Genomic DNA, 15,257 nt, shown 5'->3' on the forward strand with positions numbered 1-15,257 from the left:
AAAGGGTTAATGTAGATTACAAGTAGCTTGTGACACCAGTATACAGAGAATCCAAGATATTTTGTACCTAAAACCTAAAACTAACATCGTATATTTTTATGAGACTAATACAGAAAACAAAAACAGTGTTTATACTATTGATTTAGCCTGAATCAAATCATGAAAAGCAATTGAAAAGCTGTTCAGTTTAACTTAAACTTATACTGGAAAGGAGACAAAAAAATAGTAAGTGAATTAAAAACGTCCAAAAATTTCTTATGCTTTCATTTAACATGAATATTGTTAGGCTAGCTGCTCCAAACTCAAAGTGATTTTGCTCTAATTAATCCTGTCTGAACTAGTGTGCTCCAACTGTGATTAGAATATGTAGGCTAGGCATGCAATAGAAATGTCCATTCAAATTTCATTCTGACATGCTCTGCTGCAAAGCTACAGTCAACACAGTATGTCTGGAGTGGCTAAATTGCATTGTCATATCAATCCAGGAAATTATAGAGGATCTGGGGGTTCTGGTTGCCATTTTTCTGCAAAACATTGCAGAAATGTATATATATATATATATATATATATATATATATATATATATATATATATCCTACAAACACTAATTCCAGTCTAAATCATGATCGGAGGGTAATGATTATGTGATTCACCCAACTTGCAGTATCACAGTAAACCTCCCTCCATTCCCAAGCATATTCTTAATTGTCATTTTTCATTCAGTTTCTTGGCCAAACAACTCTAAAAGAGCAACACAGTGAAAAAGAAAAAAATTATGTCAGGACAGCCTGTTTCTCTTACCCCAAATCCTCCCTTTCCACCTGGCTCTAACATGCATCTTGTGTCCCGATTTTGACTACAGTAGATTTGATTAAGCTGGATTACACCTAAATCTGATATTAAAATGCATCAGTGCCAAACACATTAAATTTCTCTTCTGCTAGACAACAGGCCGGAGATCTTGCATTACTCAGTGCTTTAAAGGTGACAGTAAATACCTTGGCATGAAAAGCCTGATTTTTGCATTGCACTCATTAGTTTCATTATTTATTTAAAATATTTTGTTCTTAATATACCACAGTATAATATAGTGTCAAGTCATAAATTCCCTTGAGTTTCTAACCAATCAGCTCTACCCATCAACAATATTTTCTGACTAAAAGGATAAATGAACTATCTTCCCCGAAGGATACATCTTACGGGACCCAGGGGGGGAAATATAAATAGTTTGACTTTAAATCTGATAAACAACAAAGTGAAATTCAAGAGTATTAGGACTGGGCAGCCTGCCAGTCTTAGCTCCTCCACAGACGTTTTTATTCGGCTGATGTAGGAGAGAGGGGGCTGGCTAGTCGAGTCCAGCGTGCAGCGCTAATGGGACGTTGCTTTTCAAGACAGCTGTAAATGTGAATATGTGGCTACTGTGAGTCAGTTTCACACGGACCAAAAAAGAAATCACAGAAATGCTCAAAACTAATTGCTGTTCAAAATTATTCACAATATCACGCTTATAACCACGTAACAATCCCTGAGGTACAAACACGCACTAACAAGGTCAACCTTGTATGAACATCCCATTGCACTTAAATTCTGTTTAGAGTTAAAGAGCTTAGGTAAAACAACAATGTTTTTTGTAAGAAGGCAGCAGCTGCGTTACCTAAGCTGGAAGAAATTTGAATGTGTGCTAAGCAGACAGACAAACACACATAGGGTCCCCTGTTTCACACTGCTAATCTAGGCCTTTGGTTTGAGGCACAATGTGTTACTTTCAAGTGCACCGTGACTAAAGTTAGTGGGCAGACAGCGCTGCCTGTGGCAAAACACAGAAATACCCTGCATCTCCCAGTGTGTGTGTGTGTGTGTGCGCGCGCATGTTCATAATTTAAAGTAAAACCCTCTAAGCTTCATTGTCTCGCGTCCAGGTGCAGTCTAAAATCATTAGCATATTTCACAGGATTTTGCTAGAGGTTTCCAAGGGACATTACCTCTTTAGAGTGCACAATGTACTGCTACATGATTCCCAATAGACCAAAAACACCTTTACACATTAAAACAAATGTTAAAAATCCCTCAGCTTACAAACACTCGAATAACATCACTGAATAGTGAAATGCATGGTCCTAAGGCTGTGTGACACCTTTCAAAAGAGCAGACAGTTAATAATACATAAACTTTACTGAAGAACAATGCTTTTTTCGTCTTGGTCGTGGAACACTCGCCAGCTCTTTAACCTCTTAAGTATACTTGAGGGTGTGTGGGAATTTGCCAAGCAACTCTACAAGTATTTTGTAGACTTGAAAGCATTTAACTATATCCCTCGGGGTGTCCTCTGGTGGATTTCTCTGAAGTATGAAGTATCATGCCCATTGTTACAATCGCTCACAGTCAGAGCCTGGTCTGCATTGCCGGCAACAAGTCAAACTTGTTTATGGCAGAGTTTCTAGACGCAACCAAAATTCCTAGGATGCACTTTTTTGGTGGCCTTAGACTCACGTTTGCTTTTTACAGATGATTTGGTAATCAGTCGGGTTGATCTACTACATTCCCACCCTCACCTTTGCCCACCAATGGCACGTAGTAACCAAATAAATTAGACTGCAGATACAAGCAGCAGAAACAAGCTTCCTGTGAAGTGGTCTGGGCTCTCCCTTTAGAGGTAGGATGAGGAGCTCAGTCATCCAGGAGGGACTTAGAGTAGGGCCACTGCTCCTTTGCATTGAAAGAAGCCTGTTGAGGTGGTTTGGGCATTCGGCCAGGATGCCTCTGGGTGCCTCCTAGGCGAGGTGTTTTGGGTATATCTAACCAAGAGGAGAATCTGGAGCAGACCCATGAAACGCCTGGGAGATTATGTCTCTCAGCCAGAATTGGAACATTTTAATGTCCCCCCAGAAGAGCTGGAGGCAGTGGCCAGGGAGAGAAAGATCTGGACATCTCTGCTCAGACTGCTCCCCTCAGAATCCGTACCCAGTAAGTCGTAGAAAATGGATGGACTGACCTATAATATACTGTCATTTATGGAAACCTGTTTCTTCAGTAGAATTGTTTCAGTGTTTTAAAAAATGGATTAACAACCAGAATGTGTTATCTACATTTAGGGTGCTTTTTGTGTAACAGGAATTTTGCTTTTATAAAGAAGGCATGAAAAAGATTGCTCACCAGGGCCCCATAAAAAACTGCTTTTTAAACGGCCAATTACATTATATATCTATATATAAAATCTGAGGGCATAAAGTAATTCTACAATAATGTGCAAAAATCTTGAGCCACTCATCATTTCTTTATATTTTTATAGGAAAATTGGAAAAATATACAGTGATTTATTGAGATTTATTGAAAACCTGAACTCTTGTAGGCAATCCTTGACTGATATTGTTCCATTTATATAGATGGATGGAGGATCCCTAACACCACAGACTAAATAACCACAGCCCCACCCCACAACAGACCCTCCACCGTGTTTTACAGATGATGCACATCCTCACTGTTGTACCTCTGTCTCCTGACCTCCTCTGTTCATACTGACGACAATTTGAACCAAAGATTTCGGATTTATGCCTCAGCCATTTCTTCCCGTTTCTTTTCTTTACAAATGGCTTCTTAAAAGCCATTCTCCCACTAAGACCATTTTTGATGAGTCTTCAGCAAACAGTAGATGGATCAACTGAAGTGCCAACTGCTTTTTTCTTAAGCACAAGACTTTGAAATATTGTTCACGTACTGTAGAAAATGTTTTAGGCCTGCCACATCTTCTTTTTACATCCATTTGTCCAGTTTCCTGATATTTTTTAAGGACATAGTACACATGATGCCAAGACATGACAAGTTTTCAGCAAATAGCTCTTAAGGAATTATCCCGTTGGTCACATTGTGCAAAAATACAAATTTAAGCCTGTCCAACTATGTTTTGCCATTTTTCGTTAGATTCAACTGAAGAAACTATGTGTTTATGTGACAGGCTTCTAGTAACAAAGTAAGTGTTAAGTGGCTTAACAAACAAACAAAAAAATCCTCTGAGAATTAGGTACAGGGACTGCACGGAAAATGAGTGAAAAAGCAGCCAATGTCAAAAAGCCTGAAGAACAGTTTTTTTTAAATGTGTCCTTGGAAGAAAAATATAAAGTAATGAAGGGTGGCTCAAGACTTTTGCGCAGTGCTCTACATTGAGATTGTGAAATAAAACACTTTGCCACTCGTGACACCTTGAAACACCCTAAGGGACCTGGACTTGTCTAGCCAAGTCCCCAGTTAGAGAATCACCTCCACAGCCTATGTATTATGAGCTGTCTCCCATTTCTCATAACAGACAAATGTACACACGCTGGGAAGGATGCCAAAGGGCGTTTGGACAGAGATGTTTAAAGCTCCTGCCTCACATACTAATGAGAATCCATTACTGTCTCATTCAAATAGTCTCAAACACACACACACATACGCATACACAATCAGCACATTCTCATTCAGTGCATAAGCATCTGGCTACAGACACCCCCTTGTCCCCTATGCTTCAGTGCCTGCCAATTACAAAAGAAGTAATCAATTCCACCACGGCTCCGTCCCGGGAAATCGACTTCAATGACACCGGCTACATGGCCGCTGTCTCTGTACCTGACAGCCACTTACACACAAGCAGGGACCCAGTCAACCAGCCTTCTGTTGCTCTTCAGTGCAAGGCCAAGCAAGATAAACCAGATCCCCCTTCCCAACTGGAAGCATTACCTCTAAATACTGTACCATATTTCATGGTCATCATGAATGACAATTTAGTATGTCTAAAGAAGTGTTTTACCCATTGGAATCTGACAAAAAGGACATTTTCACCTGCACACACGCTTATTGCTTTGCAACTGAAGGCCGGCCGTTTGCAGGCAATCCAGGGTCTGGTTGCCTAGGTAACCCTCTAATGTATTTACTGCCAGATCATAAGTCAAACAGCAAAATTCTTCATTCGCATTGTTACGACTTGTTTCAATTGCTTGCCTGGAATTACTGGCCCATTTCCCGTCACCAGCAGTTATTTAGTGGAATGTCATTTACTTTCTATGGTGTCTCGTTGTGGCATCGTTTCATGCATGGGCACGGTTTTAATATTAGTTTTCATGTGCTACATGTCCATGTCCTCTACAAAGTGTTCACGATTTACCTTAGAAGCATCTCGAGAACAAATGAAGAAACACAGGATAAACCTGTAAATGTATTTTTTATACAAATCCTATAAAGTTTGTTGTTGACAGGACAAACAGCGTACAGCTTTTTTCTGCTAGCTCAAGGTCCCAAAAGCTTAAAACTCACAGTAAGTGCAGTAAATAAGCATGAACGTATCATCAATGGTCAGGTATTGGAAAAACTGGAAACATTTGAACATACAGTATCATTACACAGTGTAATGGTGTAGCTAACCCAAAGTGTTTTTAATAGCTTTGGACAAATGTGGCACTACCACACACGTTCTGGATCCAAAAACAAGTAAAATGACTACATTGTTTTAGTTTTTAAGAAGATTTTTTTTAATAAAAAATATTAAAAAACTGTACATTTATAAAGGAAAACATAAGTAGCTCTAGTATGCCCCAAATATTACAGACACTATCTAAAACCTGAATTTGCAAGCGTACCAATCTTGGAACACCTCTTTAATAAAACAGCAACTGACGCACCTTACGAGGTGGTAAAATCTCAAGGCTATTTCGTACAGTCTTCTTAGTCACGGCACTATAGTGGAATTTACGGTGATGTGAAGGTCAGCCGAATCAATTTCTCAACGTGGGATTTAAAAAGAGAACCCTGTAAGCTGTTGTCGATGAAGTGATATATCTCTACTATTATTTGTCTCTTCCCATTTTCATCACCACCTCTGTGTTTCCCATCTTCTTCCACCTCCTGATTCTTTTTTCCTATTTTATATAGAAAAAAGCTGGTACAGCTAATGATTTAGCACTTTTTATCATTATCTTCACATCCTTTTGCATCATTTTCCTCCTCATGTTCATTACAGTGGATCTACAACACTCCTGGCACTGTATGTATGTGCGGTTGTGTGTGTTCAGGTTTACCTGCAACTGTGAAATCATGTGTGTATGTTTGGTAAAGACTGGAAAAAAGCCTACGGGGCAGACTACAGCAGCTCTTTCCTTTATCTTCAAACAGCGGCTTGCTAAAACAACAACATTTGTGCGTACGCATGCGTGTGTCTGCCTGCGTGTGCATGCGTTTAATGTTTGCAATGTTACCTTTGGCCTCTTTGTAGTGTTCACAGATCCTTCTGACAGCTGCAAGACCCTCCTGCTCATCTCTCCCACCTCAAAGAGAAGGAAACACACACAAACACACACAAATGAATACAATATATGACGAGACCTTGGAGGCTTTTTATAAAAAAATACAGGTTTCCTTTTTTTTGTCAGTCTTTCATCTTATAAAAACACATTTCCAAGAAAGGTTCTTCGAATGAAAGAACACTCAGTGCAAAAATTTAGCCCTTCAGAAATTAGGAATATTAACAAGGCTTCTGATTCAATACATCTACTTTTTCAGTAAAGACTTTAAATGCAAGCCTGTAAAGAAAGTATAATATTATTAAAAGCATGAGTTATTATGAAAGTACCATCTAACTTCAAACAAGCTATATGAGGACACTTCACCAAAGAGATTTTAGCCAAAGAAGAACTACCTTAAAAAATGTGATTTTTCTTTGGCTAAAATCTTTTAATGCTTGCAAAGTCAAATAGCAACATTCTGAATATGAAATCAGTCAAAAGATACTTTTTTGCACCATCACTGGATCCAGGCAGCATAGCCAGACAGGAAAGTGGAGAGCACACTTTTATAATAATAAGTATTTTGATCCCAAAAATATCAGAAGAAATATCAGAGTGCCGCATATTTTAAAAAGCTATTTGGTAGAAGCAAAATAAATGGGTAAAATATGGTGCTTAAGGAATTTATTAGACCACAATCCAATATAATGTTTATACCACAGCTGCCCCAAAGTTTCTACAACGTTTCTGCAATGATTTATCAACCAGGATGCACAAGCTCCTCATTCTTGTTATTCAGGAATTTTCCAATTCAGTGTTTTACAAAAAATAGCAGAAAATATAGTGATGCATATTATTAATTTTTGCTTAAGATGCCAAATTACAGTAATTTACTTGCATTCCTGAACACCAAAATTAGTTTTAGTATATGAATGTTATGCTTGACTAATTTCTGACTTGTCAGAGAATTCCAGTCTGCCTCAAATTTAAGCAAAAAATGAAAACTGGGTTTGTTATTTGCCTGATAAACAATCACGTCATTTTGTGTTCTGAATATTTCTTTCTTTGAAAAAATTTGTGTTTTCTTGTTCTATGACAGCTGGTCTAATAAATTTGTTAAGCATCCTACCTGTTTTATTGTACTTGGTGGGGGAAAATGAGATTCATACAGTGCTCAGTGACAACTGAAAATGGCGTGTAATACCATCTACAACATCAGATCTGAGTTATAAACTCATAAACACAAGACCTTTAAACACACTGATCCACAGCTCTCTATTTTGGTTCCATATTGAATGCACTGTTCAGATTAATTTACATGCTCCAGCAGCACAAGACAAAATATGCAGAGAGCTACATATCATGTGCTGCCTTCTAAGATCATTGTAATAAATATATTATCCCCATATGAACAATATAATTTTAATACACCAGTTCTCACAGTGAAAAAGTCCATGATATGCTCCAATCATAGCAGTCTTTAAAGTCATTTTCCTTTCACAGTGCAACAGGAGCAAGGGGCTTTAACAGCTCTTTCATAAAAATAATTTACCACACACCCTATGCCGAACGTAGGGTAAATTAAGGAACTTAATGTCCTGTCATTTAGCTCAATTCAATTTCCACGGTGTTAAAAAGATGACTGTTGCTATCGTTAGATGTAGCCGGATGACTAGACACGCACACGCACAAACTTGTACACACAAATAGCCTATTTGCACACGCTCATTTCCGCTTTGCTCACACACATAGACACACTTATCTTGGATTATCACGTAGACCTTTTCAAGGGCACAGCATCATTTACCCTGATGCACCGCTGTTCAGGCAGGGCTGAAGGATGCAGCTTCTCTGAGTGACGTGCCACATGGCTCACACAAACACTCACATTCAGGACAGGAACAGCCTGATCTCACACAAACAGATTTTTTTTTTTCCAAACGCACTAGTGCCCCTCTAGCAGGCTTCTCTGCCCATTTGCCAACACTCACTAAGAACGCTGCATATAATTGAATACACATCTCTTCACAACTGCTTCTGGACAAAGCTCTTCTTTAAAATAGCTACTGATTAAAAGACGTGCCCCAAGGAAATAGTTTGCCTACTAAATATTTTGGGATGAGTGTTGAAAAAGTAACCTAATTAATTCACAGACATATTCTTGCTGCAACTCAACAAATGGATAAACTGAGCAAGACCTGGAATAATAGTTAACCATAAACTGCCAACTACTGACAATCTCATGCATGCATGGGGCACCTGTTGTGCTTTCCCCATAAACATTATAAAAGATGGACATAGAGTCTGGGTCTGAAAACTGAAACCAATGTGGAAGCGCTTTAAATCTGTAATTTATTTAATGGCCTCCAAGGAGCAACACCTGTGGTTATACAGACTTGTCATCCTATAGAACTCTATAGAAAAACAGCTTTCTGACACGACCTTTTCTGCTGAGTTTATGGGCTCAGTCACTCAATTTGGGTCAAACTTAATAAAAATTATGGTCCATTTTGTAAATCTCAGAGACACTGTGGAGGACAATCTGGATAGCAACAAGTTTGATGAAATTCTAACCAATACTCTTTTTTTGAATTGGGAATGGATGTACAGACGCTTAATCACAGCATAAACTAAAAATACTTGTTAGCCAAAGCTCTGTCACGGCACGGTGCGCCGGTGTGTTAGAGCAGCGCCCAAGAGCAGACACAGGCAAGGAGACATGACATGACTTTAACAAAAGGTGAGCCTTTATTATGGCTGAACAGAAGGCAAAACAAAAGCTAAGACGAGTGCTGGCAAGACAACTAAACTGACTGTGAAAACCTATGACACTGAACACTATACGAGACTATGAAACTGTGATAAAGCTATGAAACTTCGAAAACTAATTCTATGACTGTGACTGTGACTATGAGAACTGTGACGACTATGACGAGCCATAACTGGGAAGGTTACACAGACGACGAGGCAAAGACTGACTGAAACACAGAGACTAAATACCCACAGGGATGATTAGGGGAAGTGGAAACACATGAGGGAGAACAGCTGACACACATGAACCTAATGACAGGACAGGGGAAGTGAAACTAAATACAATAAGCAAGGAACACCGGACTTTTTCAAAGTAAAACAGGAAACATGGAGACTTAGACATGATGCAAACCTCATAACAAGAACCAAACAGACATGAAGCATGACAGGCAGACACACGAACCAGGGAGGCTTAGTACAGGGGAGATGACAAAAGGAACTAAGAAACAAAGGACTAAACAGCAACCTAGAAATTAACTAGATCAGTTAAACTAGAACACGAATGAATACAAAAGAAACCTAAAAACTCAAACACTGGGTCACACGACCCAGTACTGTGACAAGCTCAGGCTTTATGCTGCTTTAAATGCTCAGTTTCCAAGTTTTCCTTTCTTCTGCTCTTGGATCTGTATGATGATACAGAGAAGGATTAACCTTAATATGTCACCTCAGGCAGACAGCTCTGGATTTAAGCGGCAATTCAAGTGGCTCCATTCACCTGCCATTCAAACCTTCTGTTAGTGAGTAACAGCCAATCACAAAGGGATTTCTCACTTAAAGGTAGGATAGGTGTCAATAAAATGAGAGACGGTAAAATGGCTCACAGTACAGAGGCTGCATCCAATCCTGGTATACGAAACTGTTATTCTGAGCTGCAGTTCAGACAATGAGTGGTACTTGGGGAGACAGAGTAAAATATTTTATTTGTTTAACCTGCAAATTGATTTGTGCATCATGTGCTACGTATGAGCCAGATTTTGTCTTTGTTGCCGGCACAGTGGTATCAAAACCTTCAGTCTGCTTTAATCAGTTATTCTATTCGATATATTTCGCTATAAGTCATCCGTTTCAACCACCTCCTCCAACTATAAAGAAATTAGAAAAACCTTTCCAAGAAGCAAAGTCTTCCATGGCAAAGATTAATTTAAATTTCATTATCTTATCTTAAAAAATGCTCTGGACCGCATCATTTTAATCCAATACCTAGTGAAACGTATTTTAAGCACAAGTGCATGCTTTTAATACCCAACTCCGGTGTTTGACAGTTCAAAGGCTTAAGCCATTAACTGTCTTCACACAGATACTATGCTACCACTCCACCTGAAATATGCATCCACTACATAACTAGAGAGGGATCCACTTTACCATAAATACTCTCACTTCATGAATTACCTCAAAGAATTGGCATATTTGAAATGGAGATACACTCAGAGTCATCAGCTGTGGGATCAACTTCGGTACACATAGGATTGTCTCGGACTACAACAGACACTTATCCGAGTTCTGGTATGATTGATTTTGTGAGTGTAATCCCACACACATGGCGCTCACATCTAATTTATGTTCTGCTCAAACCGTCTCCAAGGATACTCTGACATTGACTTTGCGCTATACACTCTGAATGAATAAAGCAGAGTTTTCTTCAAAGTTTTTAAACTCGTGGACAGAATAGAAAATGTAGTCTCACCCTAAAAGATTTTGCTGTTCTGTGCATGGCATCTCCAATGTGCTTAACTTCGGCACCTAATATAGGTTTTAAATGTAAAAAAGAAAGAAAAAAGCACCAATTCAACTAAATAATTTCATGATTTATGACCAGTCTTTGAAGAGTGAGTTGAAATCGAACCCCATAACATTCTGTCAAGACATTCCCACACTGCTTCAATAATGTTGAGGTCCAGGCTCTGGATTCCAAACCATGACTTATAGTGTTCCATTGTATTTATGCAGATATCTGTTTCCCACATTGATAGTCTGTTTGGAATCATAATTATGATGAAAAATAAAGCAGCTGCTAATCTGACCATTTCCAGATGGTACTGCATGGTTGATCGAAGTCTTTCCTATATTTATAATTAGATAGATTTTTAAAAGATCTCGAACACCACGGCTGAAATGCAGCCTTAAACCATAACAGCATCTCCACTGTGTTTTACCGATAACTGTAGACATTGACAGTTGGACATCCCTCCTGACCTCCTTCATATGTACTGATGACAATTTAAACCAGAAAATGTAAAATATAGATTTAATACTTCATAAAACTCACTTATTGTTTTTTTGGTCCTGTAGTTTTTGTGTAATTTAGTATACGTCAGCCTTTTCTCCCTGTTTCCCTGCTTAAGAATAGCTTCTTGACAGCCATCCTTCCACGAGACCATTTCTGATGGGAATCAAAAATACTCGTGTAGGTGTGGACGTAGCATAAAAGAGTTAATAGCCTGATCTATTGCTGCCCGTAACTTATTGCAGTTTTCTCGTATTTGTTTAATTGTTTACAAAAGGTTTGAGGTTTGAAATGTGTGTGTAGTTGGAGGATGCGTTTGTGTGTGTGAGTGTGTGTGTGTGTCTGGTGGCGGGGGGGGGGATTTTCTTGTAAAACAAAGGGAGGCCTAGCGAAAAAATTTGGGAATCACTGCTCTAGCAAGTGGTTCTAGGCAGGTAGAGCAGGAGTGGCATGGGACATGTGGCACATGAAATGAAAAAAAGAGACATGCCACATGATAGAAAACCTGGAATTGATTACTTATATAGAGTACACATAAATACACAGACTTCTAAATTGCTATTATCTCACAGCCTTTATCTGTATTTTCCCCCAAACCTTTGATGGTAGCTAAAATTAGAACAACGCACATCATTTGTTATGTTAAACTATATTCAGTTAAACAAACTACTTCTGGAATTACATTCTTTTGCATATTTTGCCGTTCAAATTCACTTTTGTATTTTTTGCATGAAATACATTTTTACATAGACATTTAAAGAAGCTGTAACGTGAAGCATTTCATTTTTTAACATTTGGTTTTACTGCATTTACCTTCCCACAATAAATATAGCTAAATGAATAATGGAACAATAGCAGACCTTGTTTATGCAAAAAGGCCTGTCATAATCCTTGAATTTGCATTTTAACACCCAATTTGATAACAGCCCTTTAATCCCAGTGAAGCTCTGAAAGTCTTTAAATCTCCTCACAGTGAAGAATCACACACATTTCCTAATGATGAAAACAAACTGTTTTGAAGCTATTCCAACCCTTAGCATGAATCAATGAGGTGTCAAGAGGGTTTCTGACAACAGTACGCTTTTAGGTAGACAAACAGAGGATGCCTTGGGCATTATACAGCTGTGGTTTGATCAGTCTATAATAGATTTTATGTTATCATGGACACCTCATCATTCAGCTTCACTGGTGCTTTGGGATGATGGTGAAGACAGAACACTGACCATAATGTCTGTCCTTCTGTTTTCAGACCAAAGGTTAAGCAAAGTTTCATTTGAGAACTACAAACTTCTAACTGGGCTCAAATACTAAGATATTCTCAGAACGTACCCAGACTTTCTGTAAATTTGCTTATTTTTCTTAGTCTCCTCCTTTTCACTATAAAAATTAAGTTAAATGACACAGCTGACAATTGGCTAGTTCTCCTTTTCTGATTTTCTGTGGAGTGAAGAAAATCCAGTCTGTGAGAGATTATTAGCCAGGAGGCTTTTGCAACACAATGCGAGACAGATTTTTTGTGGAAACTTAAATCGTCTTGATGCATTCTCAATCATCCAGGAAAGTAAATCCCCAAAAGTTGATTCTGTTCATCTGGACGTAACGTTTTGTCCCACAAAACGCTACGTCCAGATGAACAGAATCAACTTTTGGAGATGGAAACTTAAATATTTTCAATTTACACACATGCATATTTGCCTCTAATTGATTCATGTGCAACAGCCATGTATGCAATCTCAGTATGCATATGCAGTTTGTGGTCCACAGTAGAATATGTTATGCTGAAATCAATATGTGGTACTTGCTAAAAGTCAATATAATCCTTTGCTATCACTGCGGTGCCTTGTTCAGAATTTGCCAAGATTAACAGAGACTCAACTAAAAAATACTGACATTTCCTCCTCTACACCAGTCATTTTCAAACTATTTTTTGTTGCCCAAAGTACACCAAAGGGCAAACCAAACTTTCAAAGTGCTCTTGTAGTCATATCTGTCATCGGTTCTTCTTTTGATTGGAATGCAAGGTGACGACACTTTGACAGCTCATTTGCAGCAGCTGGACCTAGTATGTGTATCATCCCATCCATTAGCATACCTTACCTCAATCTAACAAATGGTGAGTCCATTTGGATTCACTGCTCTAGACTTTTACGTTCACCCTACATTTGTGCTGCACAGCAATTTAAAAACTAATTAAAGTCTGTTTAGCGGTGATTACGGTATTCTCACCATCTTATGTGGTTAGACAAGGTTATCGTGCCAGCACTTTTCCACCTGCAGACGGACCTATCCAGTTTGTTGTTGCACACAGCTACACACCCTACACACAATGTACTTTTTGTGTAATTGTGTGATATGTAAAATAAAAGCACTTATCAAAGGAACTGATATTGGTGCATGTTTTAACAGATATTAACAGAGGTTAATACATTGGGTATTTGTTCCTGCATTGTAATAGAGATTCTGGAAAACTGAGGCATATGTAATGTGACATATTCCAAGTTTTGGGCCTGACAAAGTTCATAAAGTGCAAAGAAGAAAATAATTTTCAAAATGAAGAAAATCAAGGACCAACAGAGAAAGCGATCAGAATTTTTAAAGGAGTGTGAATCTTTTGAAACATCATTTTTTTGTCTTACTTTCTCCAGTATTAGGCCACATCTCTTATGGCTATTTGTGCAGTTAATGTTTATGTATGTGAACAAGCCAGCCTATAGGGAAATCATGTGTGTTTGTGCTGTTTGCATATCAGTGTTGACGTGCTTCATACAGTACCTATGATAACATGTGCCCCGAGTCTGACCAAGTGGCGAGCTACTTCATAACCAATTCCCCTGCCTCCTCCTGTCACTATGGCAACGTTGCCATCTTGTCTGGGCATCACTGGCAGAAGCAGAAGAGGAGACAAAGATATCAAAGAGAAAGTCACTTGATAAGGAAGCTTCTTCAGGACAGGTTGATGTTTCTATAGATGACAACTCAGTAAAAAACACATGGGCTTTTTGTAGAATTTTTTTATTTTTATTTCCATTGTACTGAATAACAAGTTTTCTTTACTTTCTTTCATTACTAAAGTTACTTTATGGGTTCAGTAGCAACAAAATAATAACAGAAAGGGACCTTAATTAAATGCAAAATAGAAGAAAAGTTCAATAAATTAAAAAAAAAAAAAAGCATTTTATGAAATGTGTGAAAGCCATCAGATTTTGATTTATTTTAATCAGAAACACGAAACACTGATATAACACTCAAATTAACAGAGTTAAATATCAGAAAACAACTGACAGCAGATATTGTTCACCTTATACTCCCCTAGTAACATATGATATATTATGTAGTTACAGTTCATATTCCAGAGAACATATGAGTTCTTCCTATACCCTTTCCTGTCAATTTTCAAGAAGACTGGAAGAGTCTGCCACATTGGATGTGATACAACCACTAGATGCTGGGGAAAATATGTATTTCTGGATTGGTCGGCAGTGGTTTCTGGAGGTTGCTGTTTCTTGCTAGGTGAAACTGACTGCAAAGAAGGGTCTGCATATGCTGTATCACTAAAACATCAGGTTTGTATCACAATTCTGGCACTTTGCAGTTTAGTTTGAGTTTTTAAAAATGTTCAGTTTTAAGTAAATTTTAATGGTTTCAGTGTTAGTTTTTATTTATTGTGCAGTGAGCAGTATTTATCCAGAGCAATAAGTTTTCAGAACTCATTCAGAAAGCTGAGTCTGAATAAATCATTGCACCAGTGCCTCCCGAGCTTATGTTAACCACATTGAAAAAGAACAAAAATAAATTAGATAAATAAATTATTTTTTAAAAAACAATGTATTTTTTTTAATTTTTTTATTCTAGTTATTTTTCTAAGTTAGCAATATAATTTCAGTTTGGGTTATTTCTGACGTCTCTTTTTTGTTTTTATTTCAGTAAGACAATAATAATAATAATAATACTAATAATCATCATCA

General features: G+C 38.0%; 1 protein-coding gene across 3 annotated transcripts in view; it reads right to left on the reverse strand.

Annotated features, from left to right (window-relative positions):
* LOC120731348 (dehydrogenase/reductase SDR family member on chromosome X-like) overlaps positions 1-15,257 on the reverse strand; it is a 48,822-nt gene that overhangs the window by 18,415 nt on the left and 15,150 nt on the right. For 2 of the 3 annotated variants that reach the window (XM_040028358.1, XM_040028357.1), the window contains exons 2-3: positions 14,065-14,172; positions 6,228-6,296 (exon numbers count right to left, since the gene is read on the reverse strand). In XM_040028358.1, the coding sequence (XP_039884292.1) occupies positions 6,228-6,296; positions 14,065-14,170 (175 nt within the window). In that variant the 5' untranslated portion in view covers positions 14,171-14,172. The remainder of the gene's footprint in view (positions 1-6,227; positions 6,297-14,064; positions 14,173-15,257) is intronic. The other variant, XM_040028359.1, reaches the window with a different exon arrangement.

This window comes from Simochromis diagramma, unplaced genomic scaffold, assembly GCF_900408965.1.
Source record: "Simochromis diagramma unplaced genomic scaffold, fSimDia1.1 OVJJ01000343.1, whole genome shotgun sequence".
In the NCBI taxonomy this organism is placed as follows: Eukaryota; Metazoa; Chordata; class Actinopteri; order Cichliformes; family Cichlidae; genus Simochromis; species Simochromis diagramma.